The sequence below is a fragment of the Rhinoderma darwinii genome, chromosome 7, assembly GCF_050947455.1.
Source record: "Rhinoderma darwinii isolate aRhiDar2 chromosome 7, aRhiDar2.hap1, whole genome shotgun sequence".
Classification (NCBI taxonomy): Eukaryota; Metazoa; Chordata; class Amphibia; order Anura; family Rhinodermatidae; genus Rhinoderma; species Rhinoderma darwinii.
In genome coordinates, this window is record NC_134693.1 from 142896696 (window position 1) to 142923811 (window position 27116).

Consider the following 27116-nt stretch of genomic DNA (forward strand, 5'->3'; position numbering starts at 1 on the left):
TATATTCCCCGGATTATTACATTATATTTTCTATCCCCCGGATTATTACATTATATTCCCCGGATTATTACATTATATTTTCTATCCCCCGGATTATTACATTATATTCCCCGGATTATTACATTATATTTTCTATCCCCCGGATTATTACATTATATTCCCCGGATTATTACATTATATTTTCTATCCCCCGGATTATTACATTATATTCCCCGGATTATTACATTATATTCCCCGGATTATTACTTTATATTTTCTATTCCCCGGATTATTACATTATATTTTCTATCCCCCGGATTATTACATTATATTTTCTATCCCCCGGATTATTACACTCCAGCGGTGACGTCTCCTCCGCGCCCCCGGCTTTCCTCAGTGACAGGCGCGGCCCCGGCGCTGGCTCCTCCCGGAGGAGGGATCCCGGGTGTCTCGGTGCGCAGCGTCCGGCGCTGGCCCCTGATGGCGGCGGCGCCCCCCAGTAAGAGCGTCCGGTGGCTGCAGGAGTCCCTGGAGTCGGGCGGGAGCGGCCTTCTACTGCTGGACTGTCGGCCCCAGGAGCGCTACCAGGCGGCGCACATCGAGGCGGCCATCAGCGTCACTGTCCCCGGCCTCATGCTGCGCCGCCTCCGTACCGGCAGCATGTCCGTCCGCTCCGTCATCGCCAGTGACCCCGAGGCCTTCTCCTGCCGCCGCCACACTGACACTGTGCTGCTGTACGACGAGGCGACGCTGGACTGGCCGGACAACCAGAGCTCCGTGCTCGGCCTGCTGCTCCTCAAGCTGCGGGAAGACGGCTGCCGAGCCTACTACCTGAGAGGTGCGTCCCGGACTACAAGTCCCACCGTGCAGCGCGCCCCGGGCAGCCTGGGACATGTAGTCCACACCGGGAGGGGGCGGGGTTCAGGGGGCCACATACACTGATATATGGTTATTACAGGCCGGTCCTGTGCAATGTGATAACCGATGGTCCCTTATGGACTGCGGAAATTATATATTAGTCCGGGGTCCAGCGGCGACTTGTGGTCGCACTAAAATCGCAGTTTACCACGACCGCCAAGATTCCGTACACGGGACAAATCACAACGAGGCTACGGAAATTTATGACCGCGCGACAAAATCCCCGTGTAGCCCCAGACTTATTAACCCCCACGTTACCGCGACGCAACAGTCGGCAGAAATCCAAACCTGCCGAACTTCAGCATTTGTTAACTTTCGTTGCGATTTTTAGCAGTCGGACGTTGCGATGTTATGTCGCACGACCACAAGTCGCCGTGTAGCTTCAGCCTAACGATCGTCTTTGAAATCTTGCGGTCGTTGATGACCCCCTCCCCCAAAATAGGGAAATGCTGAGGTTACCATAACCGGTGATTTTACGACCGCCGTGGAGTTGTAGCCGGAGCTCCCCCCTCCCCCCGACCGCCAGTCTTCTCAGTGGTCGCCATTTCTATAAATGTATCAGTCTCTGTTCACACTGGCGCCGTGGCTTCTGTTTATGACGGAGCTGCGACCGCCATGATGAATCCGATTTTTAACGGATACCAAGAAATCCTGATGGGTCATGGACTTGTCACGTCTGGTTTCTGGTACTCGCGCCGGCGTAGAATCCGCGGCAGATCACACTCTTTCACGGGTTTCTCTAAACATCAACTTTAATAAAATCGATTTTATTGCTCAATACCGCAACTTTTTCAAGATCTCTGCTTGCTGTTTGTGAAGAGAAATATTATTATTTGCACCCAGAGGCTGAATACCTGTCCTGACCTAATATGTCTCACAGCTGAGGGTTTGTTACAATTGTATCCAGTGGAGACAATTCTCCGTGAACTTCAGACTGATACATTGTAACAAACTATCAGGACAGGAGAGAGATTTGTGCTGCTGATGTATTTCTCTCACAGGACTGTCTAGACTGGATACAACTGTAACAAATTTTCAGCTGTGTGAAGTATTAGGTTAGGGAGTTGGATGTAAAGAAATGTTTGTATTCACTGACAGCAAGCAGAGACTTTGAAAAGGGTAAAGGACATGAAGCACAAAGTCTGGTAGAAAGTTGCAGAACTGTTCATCGTGAAACTTTATTTATAAAATGTTAGTAACGCTGTGGAGTTGACCGTTCTGGGAAATGAAGCAGCGGTTGTATGTAGCAGAGCTGAATATGTCCGTTCTAGTTTTGTGTAAAACCAGCACATCGTGATCTCACTATGAGATGACAGACCTGGCTCTGCTACATCTGTACAGGCGGCGGGAATTGTTGATGGGTCTTATGACTACACAGTACCAGATCTTCTGCTCTGTCCTGAGTGACGCAGACGCTCCGAAAAGCCCATTCGCGGTAACGCTGCCGCACCATGAAGTCTCATATAATAGGACGGTCGCTGCCATGGTAACTCTAAGCCGTAATTCAGCGCGAGTCATGTGAACGGGACACCGTGTTATATCTGTCTCTGGGAAAGCTGGGTGACAACCAATTTGGCTCCATTTCCACTCCCATGATGGTTGTCACCCGGGCATGGCGGACGTGTCGGCGATCACCCAGCTTTCCCAGACACCGATTTCTAGTTCTCCGCACTTCTCACCAGCTGGTTGTGATGTTTCCTGGTCGGGGGTGGAAAACGAGCTCCAGCACGCCGGGGGTTACTCAGCTCCTCCGACACGCTGCGTGGGCGTCATAATTGGCGTGTATAATAAGGGAGGGCGGGTGGAGTCGACTTGTCACATCACGTGCTGCGGGGTGATTTCCTATATACCCCCAACGGGCGACCTCCGTCCCCTGCTGTTCTCATAGAAACTAGAAGGGTCCCCCCCCAAACACCTCCAGAAATCCACGGCCGCCATCTTTGCCTCTCTTGCTGGGTCTTCTATATAACGTGTGATCGGCAGAGATCCGGTGATGTCTCCTGGGTCGACCGCTACTAAGTAACCCGTTACCGCACGTTCACATGTGACCGTTGTGCCGCAGTTCCGGCAGCGCCAGACGTTACATTGTTGCAAATGGGATTTAAAAAATATCAGTTGACGGAATGCAATAAAACTCTGCAGTATTTTGTAGCGATTTCCGCGGGGGCGGGGCTACCGTTTCCTTTGGTGTCTGATCTCTTGTTCCGCTCGTTTCCAGGTGGATACAGTAAGTTCCAGAGAGAATATCCGGAGCATTGCGAGCTCGGCCTGGAGATCCCCTCCCCCACCGATCCATCTCCGGATTCTCTGCTCGGATTGGGCGCTTTGAGAATAAGCTCGGAAGGTTCCGACGGTGAATCTGACCGCGAACCCAACAGCGCCACTGAGTCGGAAGGAAGCCCCGCCCTCACCAACCAGACCACGTTCCCCGTCCAGATCCTTCCGTATTTATACCTCGGCTGCGCAAAAGATTCAGCGAACTTGGATATATTGGGGAAATATAAAATCAAGTACATCCTGAACGTGACGCCGAACCTGCCCAACGCGTTCGAACATAACGGAGAATTCAAGTACAAGCAGATCCCCATCTCCGATCACTGGAGTCAGAATCTCTCGCAGTTCTTCCCGGAGGCCATATCCTTCATCGGTAGGTGATAACGGCGGCGTCTGCGCTGATGGCGCTCAATCCTTTCGTTTATATTCTCCAGGTGATTGTTTGTCCGGTTCTCTATGGCCGGGTTTGTATGTCGCTGCTAAAACATAAACCTGTCCGAAGGGTTAAAGGAGTTGCTGCAAGTGAATAGAAACATTCTTGTTTACATCCCGACCTCATATTTCTCACCGCTGAAGGTTTGTTACAATGTGTCCAGCCCACACAATCTTTTATGATGGAAGCTGCCTGTACTCCGGACTGATACAGTGTAACAAACTATCCATAGAGGAGAGAGATTTGTGCTGCTGACGGGTTTATCTCACTGAGGATTGTCTAAACTTGTTTCAATTGTAACAAACCCTCAGCTGTGAGATTGGATTTAAGCAATGAATGTTTCCATTCGCTGTCAGCAAACATGGATCTTGAGATGTGTCTTTATACAATGAGGAAACTTTATTGAGATAACATGGGAAAAGTTCTAGTAGATGGCACCGATCCCCGGGATTGACCCCCTGTCCTCCATATTGTATGAGATCCCGGCTGACTGTCCCGTCTCCGCGCTGTGCGGTTATGTGTCCAGATACAAAGTACAGGTGTGTGATGTCAGCGGCCGCCACGTCCGGGGTCATCAGACTTCTCCGGCTCCGGGATTGATGACGCTTTACTGTGTTATGGCGACTGTCACCAGAGCCTCAGCTGCGAACAAGCAGCAGGTCACAGCTGTACCAGCGAGGGGATGTAACCGGGGGGATAGGAGCACTAATAGGGTATATGGATGGGGGGGCATCCATTTTTAAAGGGTTTTGCTGCTGGTGGCGTATTAACTATGTACTCCAGCCACATCCAGAGCTGCATTCATAATTCTGATGGTTTCCAGTTGCCATAGAGCAGTGTATTGTGAAAGCTCACAAAATAGTCATAGGTCACATGACTGATGGTGAAACGCAGATAAACCTATTGCCGAGGGGTGACCAGCAGTATTGGGATTGCAGCTCTGGAGGTAACTATGATATAAGAACTGTGAAGGCAGCTCTGGATGTGACAGGATTTAAGAAATGATCTCACTCTGCACAGGATAACTAAAGCAAAGTACCTTTGTGTCTCAATTCTTTGCCATTTTCAAAGTATCTGCTTGTTGTCAGTGAATAATCTGCTTGTTTTCGGTGAATTAAAATCTGAGGCTGAAATCTGTCCTGACCTAGTGCTGCTCACACAGCTGATGAATTTGTTACAATGTATCAGTGTAGTTAAGATAAATCTGTGTTGCCGTGTTTAGCTCACAGAGGATTGTCTGGACTCGATACGCTGTAACAAACCCTCAGCTGTGACGAGTATTTGGTCAGGATGTTTTTTCCAGCCACCGGATGTAAACAACATCCACATGCACTGACAGCAAGCAGTCATCTTAAAAATGGTGACTAAATAAGACACAAAGTCTATTAGGAAGTTGCAGAACTTTTTATTACCGTTATTTATTTCTCGCGTGTTTTTTGTCCGTGACGACGTTTTCTCCCGTTTCAGATGAGGCTCGTACCAACAAGTGCGGGATCCTGGTCCACTGTCTGGCAGGAATCAGCCGCTCGGTCACGGTCACCGTGGCGTACCTCATGCAGAAGCTCAACCTCTCGCTGAACGACGCGTACGATTTCGTGAAGAGGAAAAAGTCGAACATCTCGCCAAACTTTAACTTCATGGGGCAGCTGCTGGACTTCGAAAGGACCCTGGGACTGAAAAGTCCCTGCGACATCCGATCGCCCACAAACCAGATGTATTTCACCGCGCCGACCAATAACAATCTCTTCCAGCTGGACAGCCTGGAGTTCACATGATCCGGGCGCGGCGGCGGCGATGGAGCGATTGCTGATGAGTGTCTTGTATGTTCTCCATTGTGATCTGTAAGTTCTTGTGTTTTATATCCGAGAAACGGGACAGAAGTCGCTTCCGGTTTTCATCTTGCACTTAACAAATCGTCGTTGAGACTCGCAGATAAGAAAACGTCTATTTTTTTGGTTTTATTTTTGTATCCTGGGCAGTGACTGTCGGAGTATCGAGTCAAATTCCTTCCATCCGGAATCAATGGCACCTAACGGGTGCCGGATTATCAGACTTTCTGGATTATCAGATGCCGGATGAAAGGAATTTGACTGTAGATGTCCGAGAATCTTCCTGCCATGAAGTAATTCCACGGAGAGACGGTCTAGGGCGGGGGAGGGGGTGGCGTTAAGGTGGAGGGTAATTAATATGTGACTAATCGGCTAGTGATGATTGGGGGGTGGGAGTCGTTAATCTCAGAGTTTGGATTTTTTATTTTCTATTTGTATAAAAATCTTATTTTTTGTAACTTTTTATAAGCCAAATGTTTCTCTTGACCAAATGCTGTTTGCACAGTTTCCAGGACGTTCCTTCGGGAGACGGGAAGACGCTGGCGCCGCCGGAGGGGTTTTCTGCGATTGGGCGGTTATTTTATGCAGCTGCTGTGAGGTTTTCTACGTGCCATGTCCCTAGTATTGACAGTTGTCTATGGAGCTAACAATCTAGAAGTCACCCCTCCCCCGAGGAGGCAGCAGGATTATACTATGCAAATCGTATTCGCGCGGAGCGGCCGCTTTCTCGTGGCGATCGCGGGCCTCTGTTCACTCTAAAGTAGTTACAGGCCCCTTCAATTTGAGGCAACTATAAAACGCCCCGATGGGTACAATTAGAGCCCTACAATGGGCCACTTATGTGGGGCTGTAATTAGGTCGGCAGACCTTCCACGGACCCTCAGATATTTGCGTATTGCGCTCTACAGGCCGGGACCCCGATTTACACTCTGGGGACAATTCATTGGGTGCATTTGCATCTGGTGTTGTAGATTAAAGGGCCGGTACAGTCATCAGGACATAAAGCGTAATCAGAGTTCTGCAACATTCTAATAGACTGCGCACATTGTAACCAGCACATCAGATGTGTGAGCAGGACTAGGTCAGGAGACGATAAACTATGAATGTTCCCTTTCAGAACTATTCCCTTTACAATGAGTAAGTGTTATATAAAATTGGGGGAACGTTTTTAAAAGGATTCTGTACTGATGTTGGATACCCCAAATCCTGTCACCCCATAATGCAGATTACAGCTAGAACGAATCTCTGTGAACAGCAAAATCACTTTAAAAAATGACATTTTGTACTGATCCTGAGTTACATGCTGTATTATGCTCCAGAGCTGCACTCACTATTCTGCAGGCATCAGAGCTGAAATCTCCCAGCATTCCCTGGTTGTTCAGTGTCTGTAATAAACTTTCTGATGATTTGCATTCTGAAAAATGTCATTTTTACACCAGACCCTGAACGCTCATCTGATGTATGAAAAACGAACTGCCCCCCCCCCCCTGCATTATAGCAGCTAAGCTGTTAGAGGCTGTCTGTACACAATCTTACTGACTGTTTCCAATAGCAACCATCAGAATAGTGAGTGCAGCTCTGGAGTATAATACAGGATGTAACTCAGGATCAGTACAGGATAAGTAATGTAATGTGTGTACACAGTGACTCCACCAGCAGAATAGTGAGTGCAGCTCTGGAGTATAATACAGGATGTAACTCAGGATCAGTACAGGATAAGTAATGTATGTACACAGTGACTCCACCAGCAGAATAGTGAGTGCAGCTCTGGGATATAATACAGGATGTAACTCAGGATCAGTACAGGATAAGTAATGTAATGTATGTACACAGTGACTCCACCAGCAGAATAGTGAGTGCAGCTCTGGAGTATAATACAGGATGTAACTCAGGATCAGTACAGGATAAGTAATGTAATGTATGTACACAGTAATTCCACCAGCAGAATAGTGAGTGCAGCTCTGGAGTATAATACAGAATATAACTCCGGATCAGTACAGGATAAGTAATGTAATGTATGTACACAGTGACTCCACCAGCAGAATAGTGAGTGCAGCTCTGGAGTATAATACAGGCTGTAACTCCGGATCCGTACAGGATAAGTAATGTAATGTATGTACACAGTGACTCCACCAGCAGAATAGTGAGTGCAGCTCTGGAGTATAATACAGAATATAACTCAGGATCAGTACAGGATAAGTAATGTAATGTATGTACACAGTGACTCCACCAGCAGAATAGTGAGTGCAGCTCTGGAGTATAATACAGGCTGTAACTCCGGATCCGTACAGGATAAGTAATGTAATGTATGTACACAGTGACTCCACCAGCAGAATAGTGAGTGCAGCTCTGGAGTATAATACAGGATATAACTCAGGATCAGTACAGGATAAGTAATGTAATGCATGTACACAGTGACTCCACCATCAGAATAGTGAGTGCAGCTCTGGAGTATAATACAGGATGTAACTCAGGATCAGTACAGGATAAGTAATGTAATGTATGTACACAGTGACTCCACCAGCAGAATAGTGAGTGCAGCTCTGGAGTATAATACAGGATGTAACTCAGGATCAGTACAGGATAAGTAATGTAATGTATGTACACAGTGACTCCACCAGCAGAATAGTGAGTGCAGCTCTGGAGTATAATACAGGATATAACTCAGGATCAGTACAGGATAAGTAATGTAATGTATGTACACAGTGACTCCACCAGCAGAATAGTGAGTGCAGCTCTGGAGTATAATACATGATGTAACTCAGGATCAGTACAGGATAAGTAATGTAATGTATGTACACATTGATTCCTGGAGCAGAATAGTGAGTGCAGCTCTGGAGTATAATACAGGCTGTAACTCCGGATCCGTACAGGATTAGTAATGTAATGTATGTACACAGTGACTCCACCAGCAGAATAGTGAGTGCAGCTCTGGAGTATAATACAGGATATAACTCAGGATCAGTACAGGATAAGTAATGTATGTACACAGTGACTCCACCAGCAGAATAGTGAGGGCAGCTCTGGATTATAATACAGGATGTAACTCCGGATCAGTACAGGTTGAGTAATGTAATGTATGTACACAGTGACTCCACCAGCAGAATAGTGAGTGCAGCTCTGGAGTATAATACAGGATGTAACTCAGGATCAGTACAGGATAAGTAATGTAATGTATGTACACAGTGACTCCACCAGCAGAATAGTGAGTGCAGCTCTGGAGTATAATACAGGATATAACTCAGGATCAGTACAGGATAAGTAATGTATGTACACAGTGACTCCACCAGCAGAATAGTGAGTGCAGCTCTGGAGTATAATACAGGATGTAACTCAGGATCAGTACAGGATAAGTAATGTAATGTATGTACACAGTGACTCCACCAGCAGAATAGTGAGTGCAGCTCTGGGATATAATACAGGATGTAACTCAGGATCAGTGCAGGATAAGTTATGTAATATATGTACACAGTGACTCCACCAGCAGAATAGTGAGTGCAGCTCTTGAGTATAACAATATGTATGTACACAGTGACTCCGCTCTTTATGGAGATTAATTCTACCTATAAACTGTATCCGGTGCTCAGAGGTAGAGATGCAATTTAAAGGGCTCTACTGTGTTCTATGGAGGTGACTGCGGCCGGCGTTCTTCCCCCAAGATATTTGAGATGAGGACTGTATTATCGCACTTTGGGTTCATTCTGATGTCGTATAATAATCCGCTGTATACGCTCCTTGACACTTTTTTGGCGCTGTCATTGCTGTTTCCTCTGCCCAGCCACAGAATGTAATGATTGTAATGATTTCTCTGCTGCACACCGCTACTTCTCGCTGTTATCATCAGGACTATTACCCCTTACAGTTCCCAACCCTGGGAAGGTGCTAGGTGCAGCCTTGAAGGGGTCCTCCGAGAACAATGTCAATAAAGTTTATAGAAAGAATGCCCGATGTTCCCAATATTTCCCCTTCGCCTCAGTTTTGAAGGTTTATGGTTGTAGGAGCTGCAGCAGACAAGGGGTGCAGTATTTATAAGCACCAGCCGCCCCCCAAACACACGCATACTGCAACTTTGTTGGACTGTGGTCCTTTAAATCGGTGCTCAGGGGCCAAACTGAGAAACTACAGAGGCCAAAAGTTCTGCAAGAACATTCCGATGCCGGATAAACAGAAATCCCCCTGCTAGCCGGCCGCGTGTCGTCGCTATGTGACCCGAGGAGTGAGGTCCAGCCCCCGAGGAGTGAGGTCCAGCCCCCGAGGAGTGAGGTCCAGCCCCCGAGGCGTGAGGTCCCACCCCCGAGGAGCAGTTAAATCTGTGATCGTTAAGATTTGATAGTGCCGGATTATTGAAATTTTACTATAAATCCGTTTACATCGCTGCAGGGAACCCCTTTTAATGTCTCCGCTCCTCATTGGTAGATATTGCCCAGCACTAGTTGGAGATATGATGGGACTTGTTCTATCGCAGCTGAAAAGTAACAAAAGCTCCTCGATACATTGTACCAGCAGGGACGCAGTAAAGCGACACTTCGTTGTCTGAATGTTACGTAAGATTTTGGGTTCCAGCGCAGACCGTCCCCCAGTTACCCCGCGGTCAGACGCAGTCACCCAGGTGCTACGGTATCCGTGCCATTCCTCATTATACGCCAGGTTGTGAATAATTCTATTTTTGTACATTAGCATGGGATTGAGGCGCAGCTTGTGTCTCTCCGCTGCCGGATCACGGGCTTGTATTATGTTGCGCCGCCCCTATTCGCAGAGACCAAACCAGCCATGACTTGCGACCGTTTACCTCACTAGTCTATCGAGGCACGAGGCGCGGTTACCTCCAGGCCTCAGCACTTTATGTAGAATCTCTTCTCGACTGCGTCCGGATTACGAGGGTAGCGCGTCGCTGCAGTGTCCGAGGGGGACGCAATTAAAGCTCCGCTTCACTTTTTAAATGTAATTTTACAGTCTACCTCCGAATATGATCTCACGTATTTTCTTGAATTACACCATGTCCTTTACTCCAATCGCACCCAAAGCTGCATTCACACTTCTGCTCATTCCTCAGCTGCAGGAGATTGCATACTCCTGCTGGTTCAGTGTCTATGGTAGATTACGCTCAGCTGTGATGCATTGTGGGAGATTTTGTATTCACACCATTCGCTGATGCGTCTCCCACAACGCAATGCAGCAGACGGTAGTGTATTATAGGATCCCAGAACGCGTGTAGTCTATGCGGCCTGGCAGATCCTCGGGGGAGGGGTCTGCTCTATGTCTATGGCCACCAGGACAAATAAGGCAACGCAAACTTAAAATTCAGAGATTTAGCGAAATGATGTTTGAAGGTGGAGTTGAGCTTTAATGTGTCTAGCAGAACTCCGCTGCCCGAGAAGCCATATGTCCTAATTCTGCAAGTAGAAGTCTTATGGTGGCGATAACCGTCTGTGTGAACGCTGACGTGCCATGTTTTATATTTACAGTATAACTCCGCCCAGTTGTGGGAGTCCAGTATTAGATGGAGGCCGATGTGATGAATTACCCACCCAAATTCTGTATGGTACAGCCCCCCCATCTGTTCTGGTAGGCGGAGCTTCTTTCAAACATACAGTTGGTTGTGAAGCCCCTCCCATTTGAATCTCAAAAACTGCAGCTCCAGGTGGGGAGTCCACGGGACAGATGAGGGGTCCTTGTACATCAGTTGGATAGGGCTCCCCTTTAACTTACCTGACACTGATCATATCTGATCGTGTCCTGTTCTCTAATCATGTTTATAAGGCAATCTTAAAAAAATGTCACTAATGTCGGGTTTTTTTTCTTCATTTTTTTATTTTCATTTTTTGTTTGTTTTTTTTTTCATATTTTTGTTTCTATTTTCAGATTTTATATTTTTTTTTATATATTTTTTTTCTCTTGCGCTTCACCTCATGGTCGTATTTCGGGCGCTCTCTGGATGTGGATAATGTCGGCTGCTTATATTCGTACTTTATATACTTGGTCTAATCAGCATTTGTATTCCCGGCCGCGTTTGTACGGAGCGCGGTGTAAGATAACGACCGTCTTTTCTACCAGTCGCACAATTTATACGGATCAGACGCTTTATAAATCTGGGAACTTTTCCTCTGGTTTCACTTTTTCTATTCTCCTGCGTAAAGAAATGGCATAAAATGTATGAGAATGTCCAATACGATGAGCGCGCAGAGCGCACAACCCGCTCGCCATATGGAAGGGGATGCAATATGGAGGCCGCAGAATCTGGAGGGGTTGTATTATACCGATGAGAGATACATTGTGATAATAAAGCCCTATAAATGTCACATCAGATCTCACCCCATATATATATATATATAACCCTCCCTCTTTGCCCAGAATCGGGGGATCGCTCGAAAGGTGAGGAACAAGGGCAGTTTCTCTGTTGTAAGAATAGCTTCTTGTACCGGGAAGTTGGCAACAAATGCCCCCCCCATCCCCCGCACTTTTTGGTGAGCTGGTTATGCGCTGTATGTACTGATGGTCGTTATATGGCTTCTGTTTTCCAGAATGTAAGAATGATGATTGTTGTTTTTACTTCAAATAAACTTATTTTTCATTATGAAGACGATGCGCTGGTTTTGTTATGACAATTGTAAAGCAGCAGTTTGTGCTCCAGAGCTGCTCTTCCTATTGTAGAAAGGGACAGGCTGTTGTCACCATAGGAAAGCTCTGAAGCCTGCAGAATAATGAGTGCAGCTCTGGAGTATAATACAGGATGTAACTCAGGATCAGTACAGGATAAGTAATGTAATGTAATGTACACAGTGACTCCACCAGCAGAATAGTGAGTGCAGCTCTGGAGAATAATACAGGATGTAACTCAGGATCAGTACAGGATAAGTAATGTAATGTATGTACACAGTGACTCCACCAGCAGAATAGTGAGTGCAGCTCTGGAGTATAATACAGGATGTAACTCAGGATCAGTACAGGATAAGTAATGTAATGTATGTGCACAGTGACTCCACCAGCAGAATAGTGAGTGCAGCTCTGGAGTATAATACAGGATATAACTCCGGATCAGTACAGGATCAGTAATGTAATGTATGTACACGGTGACTCCACCAGCAGAATAGTGAGTGCAGCTCTGGAGTATAATACAGGATGTAACTCAGGATCAGTACAGGATAAGTAATGTAATGTATGTACACAGTGACTCCACCAGAAGAATAGTGAGTGCAGCTCTGGAGTATAATACAAGATATAACTCAGGATCAGTACAGGATCAGTAATGTATGTACACGGTGACTCCACCAGCAGAATAGTGAGTGCAGCTCTGGAGTATAATACAGGATGTAACTCAGGATCAGTACAGGATAAGTAATGTATGTACACAGTGACTCCACCAGCAGAATAGTGAGTGCAGCTCTGGAGTATAATACAGGATGTAACTCAGGATCGGTACAGGATAAGTAATGTAATGTATGTACACAGTGACTCCACCAGCAGAATAGTGAGTGCAGCTCTGGAGTATAATACAGGATGTAACTCAGGATCAGTACAGGAAAAGTAATGTAATGTATGTACACAGTGACTCCACCAGCAGAGTAGTGAGTTAAGCTCTGGAGTATAATACAGGATGTAACTCAGGATCAGTGCAGGATAAGTAATGTCATGTATGTACACAGTGACTCCACCAGCAGAATAGTGAGTGCAGCTCTGCAGTATAATACAGGATGTAACTCAGGATCAGTACAGGATAAGTAATGTAATGTATGTACACAGCGACTCCACCAGCAGAGTAGTGAGTGCAGCTCTGGAGTATAATACAGGATGTAACTCAGGATCAGTGCAGGATAAGTAATGTCATGTATGTACACAGTGACTCCACCAGCAGAATAGTGAGTGCAGCTCTGGGGTATAATACAGGATGTAACTCAGGATCAGTACAGGATAAGTAATGTATGTACACAGTGACTCCTCCAGCAGAATAGTGAGTGCAGCTCTGGAGTATAATACAGGATGTAACTCAGGATCAGTACAGGATAAGTAATGTAATGTATGTACACAGTGACTCCACCAGCAGAGTAGTGAGTGCAGCTCTGGAGTATAATACAGGATGTAACTCAGGATCAGTGCAGGATAAGTAATGTCATGTATGTACACAGTGACTCCACCAGCAGAATAGTGAGTGCAGCTCTGGAGTATAATACAGGATATAACTCAGGATCAGTACAGGATAAGTAATGTAATGTATGTACACAGCGACTCCACCAGCAGAGTAGTGAGTGCAGCTCTGGAGTATAATACAGGATGTAACTCAGGATCAGTGCAGGATAAGTAATGTCATGTATGTACACAGTGACTCCACCAGCAGAATAGTGAGTGCAGCTCTGGAGTATAATACAGGATATAACTCAGGATCAGTACAGGATAAGTAATGTAATGTATGTACACAGTGACCCCACCAGCAGAATAGTGAGTGCAGCTCTGGAGTATAATACAGGATGTAACTCAGGATCGGCACAGGATAAGTAATGTAATGTATGTACACAGTGACTCCACCAGCAGAATAGTGAGTGCAGCTCTGGAGTATAATACAGGATGTAACTCAGGATCAGTACAGGATAAGTAATGTAATGTATGTACACAGTGACTCCACCAGCAGAGTAGTGAGTGCAGCTCTGGAGTATAATACAGGATGTAACTCAGGATCAGTACAGGATAAGTAATGTAATGTATGTACACAGTGACTCCACCAGCAGAGTAGTGAGTGCAGCTCTGGAGTATAATACAGGATGTAACTCAGGATCAGTGCAGGATAAGTAATGTATGTACACAGTGACTTCGCTGTTTATGTCGTTTTTGTTTTTCTACATTTTTTTGTACAGTGCTGAATATTTGACCATCACAGGAGTGAATACAATCTACACTCTGGGAAGAAGTGTCTGGGTCGCCTTCTGCTGGTCGTATTGAATACTGCAGCGTGAACAGTTTTTACTTCTAATCTTCTTACCGGAGACAAATGTAACACAAATCTGCAGATTGGGGTCGGCTGGAAGTCCATAAAACAATGAAAGCAACTTTATTACAGCTAAACTCCAGATATAATTGATATTACAGCCATTGGTGCAGTGAACACCTTGTTATAGAAAATCCTAATTATATATGACTCCCGTAGAGTTTGAATTGAGCGGCAGGGCGCATGCTCCTACGTTCTTCTTCTCCGCGGTCATGTGACTTGTGTTCCCCTTTCTAGTGAATTGTGGGGATCCCAGCGGTTGGTGGAACATTTATTACCTAAGTGATAAATGATTTTGGCAGAAATCCCCCTTTAAGGTGAAGAAGATCAATGTCAGGAGTCTGGGGTAGTCTAAAAATCCACCTTCAAAGTCTCAGGAATTTGCTCTGTTCCTCCCCATGATTTACACTGCAACTCTGCTCTATTAGGGAACATCTATGACCAGTGTTTTCACATTAGTTCCACTTATTTGTCTGAGGTAGTCTGAACTTCATTTCTCATCTAATTATATGCTCCCGCTGCCGTTCTGTCTCCTCCCCTGCTTTACACTGCAGCTCTGCTTGCTCAAGTCAAGCTGATTACATTAAATCTAGGGCAGAATGATTATAAACCACAAGTGAGGAAAAGTCATCAGGATTGCTGCACAAAGACTGAGGGGAATGTTTCCCAATAAAGAGGACAGGGGGTGAAGATCTCTCTTTAGAATATATACATGGCGGGCGTCAGCGCCCGGGGCCCCCTGCATTGCGTCCTGTCTCGTTTCTCTTACGCTCAGTTCACATTTCATTTTTCAGGCGTATCGAGGGTATATGCCAGGATTATGTATACTCTGACGTGCCCATAATCCCCCCCCCCCTGCACCCATCATGGGCCAGAAGAGTCGTTTTGGCGCACGCTGGGCCGTTCTACATCGGCCCACCTATTTTTTCACTGTATAGAAAAGCGCAGTCTACGGTTTTCTTTTTGCAATGGGATTCAATGACCGACGTATCTCACTCCGAGCGTAAACTGGGTCTCATAGACACTGATGCGGAGGGGTCCTCACCCTGACGTCAGGGACCCCGCTCCACGTTTGATCTTTATTCATCCTCTTCCTCCATCAGGTCTCTGCCGGGTCTTGAACTCAGGACCTGCTGTATAGGAGGCAGAAGGACTGACCGTGACCACAGGCTGCGCCGCTGTCTACGAGGGGGCGCTCTGTCTGAAAACCTCAATAGTCAGCGTCTTCACAGGCGTCATGTTCTGTATATGAAGATATATCTCTATATGTCTATATGAAGAAAAAGGTCAAAGTAAAAAAAAATTCTCAGTCAAATTACGGCGTAAAAACAATTACAAGACGCACGCACGCACGCAAGTATGGTATAGCGTCGCACCCACATTTTCTGGCACTAAAAGGGTTAAATTACAACCTATGGGGCATGCCGCTGCCTCTCTCCTTAGGACGTGTTCACACGTGGAATCATTATTTTTTGCGTTCTTTGGTAAAATGGAACATACATTATATCATTTTTAGCGAAAAACACACGGAAAATAAATGGATCAAAAACCACAACAAAGAAAATCACTGGCGACATATAGAGACATATAAACATGTTATAAAGAACAATATAACTGCGGTGATAATAATAATATCTAGCGCTGACATATTCCGCGGCGCTGTACGGTGACGGCCATGTTTGTGATTTACTATCTAGCGGCTGTTTCTCGGTAGTTGTACATTATAGGGGATCCTCGTGTCATATTACAGGTTATTATAATTCACTCCTCTATATAATCGTCTGGAACACTTTATAAACATCCTCTTATGTCTCAGGGTGACGTCACCGGCGCGGCCGGAACCTTCGTGTGCGGATATCCGTTCCCCTGGGACATATTTACCGCCGCACCTCGGCTGAGTAACTTCCCGGCGTTCCTTGCGTGCAGTCTTTCTCTTCCGGTTTGTGATCCTTGCTGTGAAGTGGTGAGTGCGGCCGGGGGTCGGGTTATCCGGTGTCATCCTCGGCTATGGAGCCGGGGACCGGGGTGAAAGACATCAGGGACATCACATAACACAATGCGGGACCGGAGGCAACTGATATCTCCCGCTTCAGGCGGCTGAGGACCGGGTTATGGATCAGGATGCGGCGGCTGTGGTAGTGATATTCGGGGTGTCTGGGGGCCTATGTCAGGGGGTGTCACTGTGAAGTTGGATGTTTGGGGGAGTCCACCATGTGTTGTGTCCGGAGCTCTTCAGGGAGGGGTTCATGTTCCATCTGGGGTGTCTGCAGGTTTTGGGGTGGCCTTAATTTTAATCTGTCACGTATTCTTAGTTTGTGGGTTCCTATAGTTGCCGGTGCATTTTGCCCAGGTTTTGGGGTGCAGGGGGTTGTGTTGTGACCCTGCTGGGTCGGGTTGTGCAGGTGCCGCCGTCATGGACGTCGCTGTTTTGGGGGGGTCTCGGCTGTGTGGGGGGGGGGGGGATGTTGCACCTTCAGTGACTGCTCTGTACCCAGTGAGTGGCCTGGTCTGTGGGGCCTGCGCTCTAGTTTTGGGGTGCTGGGTGTTGCTTCTCCGTGTTGAAATATTAAGAACCTTATTGTCTCTCTGTCCTCAGGAGTCGTCATGGCCAAGTCCAAGAATCACACAACTCACAACCAGTGTAAGTGACCGGTCCCTGCAGCCTCACGGCCCCCCCCCCCCGTTTCTCCAGTATTCTCCCCCCCCCCCCGTTTCTCCAGTATTCTCCCCCCCCCCCCCGTTTCTCCAGTATTCTCCCCCCGTTTCTCCAGTATTCTCCCCCCCCCCCGTTTCTCCAGTATTCTCCCCCCCCCCCCCCGTATTCTCCCCCCCCCCCCGTTCTCCAGTATTCTCCCCCCCCCCCCCCGTTTCTCCAGTATTCTCCCCCCCCCCCGTTTCTCCAGTATTCCCCCCCCCCCCCGTTTCTCCAGTATTCTCCCCCCCCCCCCCCCCGTTTCTCCAGTATTCTCCTCCCCCCCCCCCCCCCCGTTTCTCCAGTATTCCCCCCCCCCCCGTGTTACTTGTCCGGGGGGCTGAATGTTTTATCTGTTTCTCTGTATTTTTACAGCTCGTAAATGGCACAGAAACGGCATCAAGAAGCCGCGGTCCAAGAGATACGAGTCTCTGAAGGGGGTAAGAGCCGCCACACGTTCTTCTTTGGGTCGTTTCCGCACCTGCAGACCCCTCAGTTTTCGCTCTCCGCTGCCGCCATCATGTATCTGGGCTGGAGACAAGTGCCGGACTATCGGATGCTGGACGAGCAGAGTTTTTCTGTAGTTGGGATCACATGATGCATTTCAGTCGCTGCGATCGCTTGTCTGACTTTGGTTTGTTTGAAGTTGTGTGAAAGGTTTTGAGTGTTTATAGAGATGGAGTCCGGCAGCGGTTTTGGTGTCGGGCGTTTTCAGGGTCACCTTGTAGTGATTGTCCAGTCATGATCTCAGAAATTACATGTAAATCTGAATCTTTCGGTGATACTGTTTGTTTGTTTTCCTCAGGGTTCTTAACTCGTTGCTACTTTTTTAATTTGGCTCCATTAGAGCAGGACTGATATGTGACTACCGTGTTCCTACAGGGGGTCTGAGGTGGTCTAAGACACGCCTCCTGTCTCATCATTGGTTCAGGCTTCTGCTTTCTCCCACTGCAGCTCCTCCCCCTCAGATTGGCCGCTGTGTATAACACGTCTATCAGCGGGAAGTCGGTGCACGGAGCGCTGATTTCTATTACAGCAGGGGCAGAATTATTATAATTTACACATTTCTAATCCACCAGTTAGAAGAAGATTATTGGGTATGAGCCTTAGAATCGGGGTGCCTCGGAGGTTGCGCTAACAGACCACCTTTACATTGCGGTATTGCAAACCTGTACAGACCAATACATTGTAACAAACCCTATAACGGCACCAATATGTAAATAACGGAGGACAATAGGAAATATTATTTCAAGTGAGACGGTTTGTGAAGCCGTGACTATCACATGCTGCACTTCTATGGGCAGGTGACGGGTTCTCTTTAATGCACAGAGAATGATCTGTGTCCTGTCCGTGTTCTTCGCATTATTTCTGGATGGGGGAGGGGTTCCGTCTTTCATCGGTCCATATTTGTTCCCTTCAGTCCCTGAATTCCCTGATTTCTTTCGCTCACGTTTCGTTTTCTTCTGTGTTTTTCAGGTTGATCCCAAATTTATGAGGAACATGCGCTTCGCCAAGAAACACAACAAGAAAGGAATGAAGAAGATGCTGGCGAACAACGCCAAAAACGCGAAATAGATTTGTCCTGCGCCCGACGTCATTTGAATAAAAAAAAAACGTTCAATCCGTTGTTCTGCGTCAGTTTGTAAAGTCCGAACTGCAGTTCTAAATAAGACGGTGAGAATGTCAGACGTGTTGTAGCTCCGCCCTCAGCGCGGGCACGGCTTATAGATGCGGGACTCGCGGTATCCGCCTCTTCCCGACCGCCCACTGTTTATTTTTGATGGCAGGTGGTGGAGGTTCTTAATCTACAGCGATGTATTTTGGCGTCGCTGTAGAAAGTCTTCTGAGCGCTCCAGTAAGCGCTCATTCTCCAGGCAGGCGCAGCGTCCTCCATACTGAACCTGCACAGTAATTCATTTATTTGTACCCCACAAACTGCACAGGAAAAAATACAATTTCTCCTGCGTAAAACAAGAAAATGTAACTGGTTATTAAAGGGCTTGTCCAGGACATAAAAGTTGCAATTTGCGGTGGAAATTGCAAGGTTTGGGGATTTTACATCACCCTTGCAATTTTAGAAAATTTTACTATAATTTACGTCATTAAAAATAGTATAAATTTTATAGTGGAATTCTCTTCCCTTTTGTGGGGTGTAACCAGGTAGAGGCGCGTGTTGTGGGAAACTCGTCTCTGCCCCCTGGCGACATCCAATACAGCGTTCTGCTTGATGTACACGTCGCTGTATGGTGCTGGCTGTTGAGCTTCAAGCAGTTGTTTTTTTTTTTTTTTGTACGTTTGTAAAATATTACAAAACGTATACTTTTTTTATCTCCTTAATTGTATTGACCATAATAAAGTTTGATATGTCATGGTGAACGCTGCAAAAACACCATCCCATAAACAATGGAGGAATGACTTTTTTGCCGCAATGTTTAGGTCGGGGGTCTGTGTCACGTCCACATGAATGTCAGGACACCAGGTTTATAGCAGATTACCCATCAGCTTTTCTCTTCTATTCTCACCAGTAGTAACTTTATCAGTAATTTGTGGTACAGATGATCTTCTGTGGGATCGGACCAGACAGGCTAACCTCCCCTCCCTCGCCCAAAGCCTTGTGCCCCCATGACGCAGTCACCGGTTGTCCTTCCTTGGAGCACTTTTCATAAGCACTAAACACTGCATACCGGGAACGCTCCACAAGACCGGCCGTTTTGGAGATGCTCTCACCCCTTGGGTCCGGGCTCGCAATCTCCAACCTAGTTCATCCCAAAGGTGTTTGATGGGGTTCAGGTCAGGACTCTGAGCGGCCAGTAAAGTTCTTCTACACCAATCTCCCCAACCGATCAACCAACCGTTCAACAAGCCGTGTCTTTATGGACCATATGCACTGGGCGCAGTCATGTTGGTCCACCATGTAGTGGAGCTTCTGTGGTGAGATCAGACCAGAACCCGGTCATGGGGCTCAGGGACGTCGGTAGAAGAGGGGATTGGTTTTCTCTGGCAGTTTCCTGCAAATCTACAAGACTTCTTATCCCCTGAAGCAGCGATCCTCAACCCTGGGATGCGGATCATTTGGTACCGGACCGCGGTATCTGGTATTCGCCCCGGTGGTTGCAGGGAATTTCGGCCAGCCTGGAGGAAGAAACACAGACTTCTGGGTAAGTATAAGATATATTTATTTTTTTCTGAGTTGTGTTTTTGCGGTGGAATCGCAATCGTAAAACGCTTTACCGCCCCATTGAATTTAATAGGGAAAACCCGCAACAAATAAGCGGCGATGACGCAAATACAATTGACATGCGGAATAAAACAGAATTTCTGTGCAGTCCCGCTCAGTATTTACGCAGCGTCTGGAGGAGATTTGTTCTATCTCATCCACGTGAAACTGGTCCTTGGTGCAAAAAAGGTGTGGGACCGCTGCCCTAAGGGACCGCAGTTTGAACTTACACCAGCTGTACATATATAATTATATACAAAAGATACCCAGGTTATACCAGCACGCTCCATATCACTATATACAAGAAGATGTATAACTTATACCAGCTGTACATATATAATTATATACAGGAGATACCCAGGTTATACCAGCACGCTCCATATCACTATATACAAGAAGATGTATAACTTATACCAGCTGTACATATATAATTATATACAGAAGATACCCAGGTTATACCAGCATGCTCCATATCACTATATACAAGAAGATGTATAACTTATACCAGCTGTACATATATAATTATATACAGAAGATACCCAGGTTATACCAGCATGCTCCATATCACTATATACAAGAAGATGTATAACTTATACCAGCTGTACATATATAATTATATACAGAAGATGCCCGGGTTATACCAGCATGCTCCATATCACTATATACAAGAAGATGTATAACTTATACCAGCTGTACATATATAATTATATACAGAAGATGCCCAGGTTATACCAGCTGTACATATATAATTATATATAGAAGATACCCAGGTTATACCGGCATGCTCCATATCACTATATACAAGAAGATGTATAACTTATACCAGCTGTACATATATAATTATATACAGGAGATACCCAGGTTATACCAGCATGCTCCATATCACTATATACAAGAAGATGTATAACTTATACCAGCTGTACATATATAATTATATACAGAAGATGCCCGGGTTATACCAGCATGCTCCATATCACTATATACAAGAAGATGTATAACTTATACCAGCTGTACATATATAATTATATACAGAATATACCCAGGTTATACCAGCATGCTCCATATCACTGTATACAAGAAGATGTATAACTTATACCAGCTGTACATATATAATTATATACAGGAGATACCCAGGTTATACCAGCATGCTCCATATCACTATATACAAGAAGATGTATAACTTATACCAGCTGTACATATATAATTATATACAGAAGATACCCAGGTTATACCAGCATGCTCCATATCACTATATACCAGAAGATGTATAACTTATACCAGCTGTACATATATAATTATATACAGGAGATACCCAGGTTATACCAGCATGCTCCATATCACTATATACAAGAAGATGTATAACTTATACCAGCTGTACATATATAATTATATACAGAAGATGCCCGGGTTATACCAGCATGCTCCATATCACTATATACAGGAAGATGTATAACTTATACCAGCTGTACATATATAATTATATACAGAAGATACCCAGGTTATACCAGCATGCTCCATATCACTATATACAAGAAGATGTATAACTTATACCAGCTGTACATATATAATTATATACAGGAGATACCCAGGTTATACCAGCATGCTCCATATCACTATATACAAGAAGATGTATAACTTATACCAGCTGTACATATATAATTATATACCGAAGATGCCCAGGATATACCAGCATGCTCCATATCACTATATACAAGAAGATGTATCACTTATACCAGCTGTACATATATAATTATATACAGAATATACCCAGGTTATACCAGCATGCTCCATATCACTATATACAAGAAGATATATCACTTATACCAGCTGTACATATATAATTATATACAGAAGATAACCAGGTTATACCAGCATGCTCCATATCACTATATACAGGAAGATGTATAAATTATACCAGCTGTACATATATAATTATATACAGAAGATACCCAGGTTATACCAGCATGCTCCATATCACTATATACAAGAAGATGTATAACTTATACCAGCTGCACATATATAATTATATACAGAAGATACCCAGGTTATACCAGCATGCTCCATATCACTATATACAGGAAGATGTATAACTTATACCAGCTGTACATATATAATTATATACAGAATATACCCGGGTTATACCAGCATGCTCCATATCACTATATACAAGAAGATGTATAAATTATACCAGCTGTACATATATAATTATATACAGAAGATACCCGGGTTATAGCAGCATGCTCCATATCACTATATACAAGAAGATGTATAACTTATACCAGCTGTACATATATAATTTTATACAGAATATACCCGGGTTATACCAGCATGCTCCATATCACTATATACAAGAAGATGTATAACTTATACCAGCTGTACATATATAATTATATACAGAAGATACCCAGGTTATACCAGCATGCTCCATATCACTATATACAAGAAGATGTATAACTTATACCAGCTGTACATATATAATTATATACAGGAGATACCCAGGTTATACCAGCATGCTCCATATCACTATATACAGGAAGATGTATAACTTATACCAGCTGTACATATATAATTATATACAGGAGATACCCGGGTTATACCAGCATGCTCCATATCACTATATACAAGAAGATGTATAAATTATACCAGCTGTACATATATAATTATATACAGAAGATACCCGGGTTATAGCAGCATGCTCCATATCACTATATACAAGAAGATGTATAAATTATACCAGCTGTACATATAATTTTATACAGAATATACCCGGGTTATACCAGCATGCTCCATATCACTATATACAAGAAGATGTATAACTTATACCAGCTGTACATATATAATTATATACAGGAGATACCCAGGTTATACCAGCATGCTCCATATCACTATATACAGGAAGATGTATAACTTATACCAGCTGTACATATATAATTATATACAGGAGATACCCAGGTTATACCAGCATGCTCCATATCACTATATACAGGAAGATGTATAACTTATACCAGCTGTACATATATAATTATATACAGGAGATACCCAGGTTATACCAGCATGCTCCATATCACTATATACAAGAAGATGTATAACTTATACCAGCTGTACATATATAATTATATACAGAAGATACCCAGGTTATACCAGCATGCTCCATATCACTATATACAAGAAGATGTATAACTTATACCAGCTGTACATATATAATTACATACAGAATATACCCAGGTTATACAAGCATGCTCCATATCGCTATATACAAGAAGATGTGTAACTTATACCAGCTGTATATATATAATTATATACAGAAGATACCCAGGTTATACCAGCATGTTCCATATCGCTATATACAAGAAGATGTGTAACTTATACCAGCTGTACATATATAATTATATACAGAAGATACCCAGGTTATACCAGCATGTTCCATATCACTATATACAAGAAGATGTATAACTTATACCAGCTGTACATATATAATTATATACAGAAGATACCCAGGTTATACCAGCATGCTCCATATCACTATATACAAGAAGCTGTATAACTTATACCAGCTGTATATATATAATTATATACAGGAGATACCCAGGTTATACCAGCATGCTCCATATCACTATATATAGGAAGATGTATAACTTATACCAGCTGTACATATATAATTATATACAGGAGATACCCAGGTTATACCAGCATGCTCCATATCACTATATACAGGAAGATGTATAACTTATACCAGCTGTACATATATAATTATATACAGGAGATACCCAGGTTATACCAGCATGCCCCATATCACTATATACAAGATGTATAACTTATACCAGCTGTACATATATAATTATATACAGAAGATACCCAGGTTATACCAGCATTCTCCATATCACTATATACAAGAAGATGTATAACTTATACCAGCTATACATATATAATTCTATACAGAAGATACCCAGGTTATACCAGCATGCTCCATATCACTATATACAAGAAGATATATAACTTCTACCAGCCGTACATATATAATTATATACAGAAGATACCCAGGTTATACCAGCATGCTCCATATCACTATATACAGGAAGATGTATAACTTATACCAGCTGTACATATATAATTATATACAGAAGATACCCAGGTTATACCAGCATGCTCCATATCACTATATACAAGAAGAGGTATAACTTATACCAGCTGTATATATATATATAATTATATACAGAAGATACCCAGGTTATACCAGCATGCTCCATATCACTATATACAAGGAGATGTATAACTTATACCAGATGTAGATATATAATTATATACAGAAGATACCCAGGTTATACCAGCATGCTCCATATCACTACACACAAGAAGATGTAGAACTTATACCAGTTGTACATATATAATTATATACACAAGATACCCAGGTTATACCAGCAGGTTTATTGGAGTCCGTCCTGATCTGTGCCCCCCCCCCCCCCTCGGTTCTTGTAGTATTTGTCTCAGCAGATATTGTAGCTTTTGTGCAGTTTTTGCAGCGCTGCCTTCAGCTCTTGGTTCCTTAGACTATATACCAGAGGATTTACTAGTGGTGTAACTAAAGTATAAAACACTGAGACCACCGTGTCGGCCGTGTGGTAATAACTTGTGGTCGGTCTGAAGTAGTTGAAGACAAGGGACCCATAGAAGATGAAGACGACTGTCAGGTGAGACGTACAAGTGGAGAAGGTTTTATATCTCTTCTTCATGACTCTGATCTTCAAGACACTGGAGAACACAATGATGTAAGGAACGAATGTCATGAGCAGACAACTCAGTCCGAGAAGACCCCCAAGAATAAAGATGGACAAGAGGTTGACAGATGTATCAGTGCAGGAAATCTGTAACAACTTGGATACATCGCAGAAGAAACTTTGGACAATGTTGGAGTCACAGAAGGTCAATCTTAATGTGAAGATCGTGTGTATCAATGAATACACCGCGCCAAGCGCCCACACGCCAACCGCGAGATGGACACAGGTCTTCCACCCCATGACCTGAATATAATGCAGAGGTCTACAGACGGCAATGTATCTGTCATAGGACATCACCGCCAGTAGGAGAATCTCACAAGTGGCCAACAAAATGAAGAAGAAGACTTGGCTCATGCAGGCCGCCACGGAAATCATCTTATTGTTGGTGCTGAGGTCGAAGAGCAACCGGGGTGTCGTGAGGGACGAGCAGCCCACATCTAGACAGGCCAGGTTCCCAAGAAAGAAGTACATGGGGCTATGGAGCCGAGAGTCCACGACCACCAGGAGAACGATCAGGAGATTAGCGAGGAGGGTCAAGAAATAGACATGGAAGAACAGCAGGAAGAGAAGGAGCTGGATGGTGCGGAGATCAGACATCCCCAACAGGTAGAGTTCGGACAACAGGGTTTGGTTCTCCATCTCAGAAGACGCCTAGAATTGCCGAAAAGAGAAGATGTCTCCGAAGGTTTCACGCTGTAGGTAGAAGTGAACGGAGATCGCTGCGTGAAACCAAAAATTTCAATTTTGACGAATTTTTCTGCATGGACTTCAGTGAAAGAAGCGCAATATGCGACTGCAAAGCGTACACGAGATGTGAAGATCTCCAAAGTCTCATGTCCCGGAACTGCTGACGAAAGATGCAGAACGTGCACTAAAGAAATATCACGCTGAGAATCGTACAGAATAACGCCGTACAGGCAGCAGTGCGGATATGAGGCCCTCAATGGTTCTTATACCGGGGATACCAAAGCGGAGCTCACGTCTTAGAGAAATGGTTCACTTTAAATATTCTTATCAAATGCCCCTGAGATTAATTGTCGTTTAGAAGACAAGACACAAATCCTTACACCCCCTGGAGGGATCGGAGAGACACAAAACCATCGGGAATTATATTAAAAACAAGAGGGATTTATAGGGTTTCTTCATGTAAATGTATTATGAGAAAAATAATAAAATATGAAATACACAGAGTCCCGTCTGACATTCCAGCTGGTGTCACATGACAGGACAGATTACCATAAATTGGGGGCCCCCGGTACAGTGTTTGTGTGGAAGCCCAAAATCTTAACCTCTGGCCGGAAACAACACGGGACATGATGATCGTCCTTGTAGAGATGCAGCTGAGTGTATATGGAGGAGAACAATGTCCTCTTAATAACCCCATAACGGCTTCATATTGTGACAAAATATCCATTTCTGCCCTGAATTGTAGCAATAAATAAAAATGTATCATGTAGCCGAACTCTGTGTGAACAGGCCCTGACAGGTACAGATTGGCCGATGATGGGAGACGCTGCATTCAGGGACCTCTTTACCCCTTAGGCCCCGTTCACATCTGTGTTTTGCTTTCCGTTATTCTGCTCCGTCAGTGCAGAACAAGGAAAATACCGGAAGCGCCAGAACGGTGGAGACAATCAGCGGCAAAACGGTGGAGACAATCAGCGGCAAAACGGTGGAGACAATCAGCGCCAGACGGAACCCGTTGATTTTGATGGGTTTATGTTGGGTCGTCTGTGGTTTTACCGGGCACGGCATGCTGCGCTATTGTTTCTGGTATTTTTTGCTGGATTTTCGTCCGGATCCGCAATGGAGGCCGCTAGCGGAGTTTCCAGCGCAGATGTGAACAGGCTCTTAGTATAACTCGGCCTATGAATGTGCGTGTGATGTGTCTGTTATATGTTTACGGGATTTATTTGATGTTTTGACTTGATGATCATTTTGTTTCCGTTTCAGTTTTTTTGGAAATGAAAAATAGTTCTGCATTTTGCGCTATTGATTAAAAAAAAACACAAACCTGAAGAA

General features: G+C 44.6%; 2 protein-coding genes across 3 annotated transcripts; one reads left to right on the forward strand and one right to left on the reverse strand.

The window, feature by feature from the left end:
• The first annotated feature begins 367 nt into the window (after window positions 1-367).
• DUSP7 (dual specificity phosphatase 7) lies at window positions 368-16368 on the forward strand. 2 transcript variants are annotated; one of them, XR_012849775.1, is made up of 4 exons: window positions 368-817; window positions 3116-3544; window positions 5072-5445; window positions 14280-16368. XR_012849775.1 is itself a non-coding variant. In XM_075831922.1 (3 exons), the coding sequence occupies exons 1-3, from the start codon at window positions 460-462 to the stop codon at window positions 5377-5379; spliced, it is 1095 nt and encodes a 364-aa protein (XP_075688037.1). In that variant the 5' UTR covers window positions 368-459; the 3' UTR covers window positions 5380-7941. The 2 variants fall into 2 exon arrangements, 1 of the variants encoding a protein (XP_075688037.1); XM_075831922.1 differs by lacking the exon at window positions 14280-16368 and having other exon boundaries at window positions 5072-7941.
• An 8435-nt stretch (window positions 16369-24803) lies between these two features.
• On the reverse strand, window positions 24804-25733 carry LOC142657495 (olfactory receptor 1G1-like). The gene has a single exon (XM_075832531.1). It carries the CDS (start codon window positions 25731-25733, stop codon window positions 24804-24806), a length of 930 nt encoding a protein of 309 aa, XP_075688646.1.
• Between the last annotated feature and the right edge of the window lie 1383 nt (window positions 25734-27116).

Excerpts from the sequence above, each read along its gene's own strand:
- DUSP7 (XM_075831922.1), top strand. The coding sequence starts at position 460 with ATGGCGGCGGCGCCCCCCAGTAAGAGCGTCCGGTGGCTGCAGGAGTCC. Across the intron at positions 818-3,115 it reads CCGAGCCTACTACCTGAGAG|GTGGATACAGTAAGTTCCAG; the intron begins GTGCGTCCCGGA and ends GCTCGTTTCCAG. Across the intron at positions 3,545-5,071 it reads GGAGGCCATATCCTTCATCG|ATGAGGCTCGTACCAACAAG; the intron begins GTAGGTGATAAC and ends CTCCCGTTTCAG.
- LOC142657495 (XM_075832531.1), bottom strand. The coding sequence starts at position 25,733 with ATGGAGAACCAAACCCTGTTGTCCGAACTCTACCTGTTGGGGATGTCT.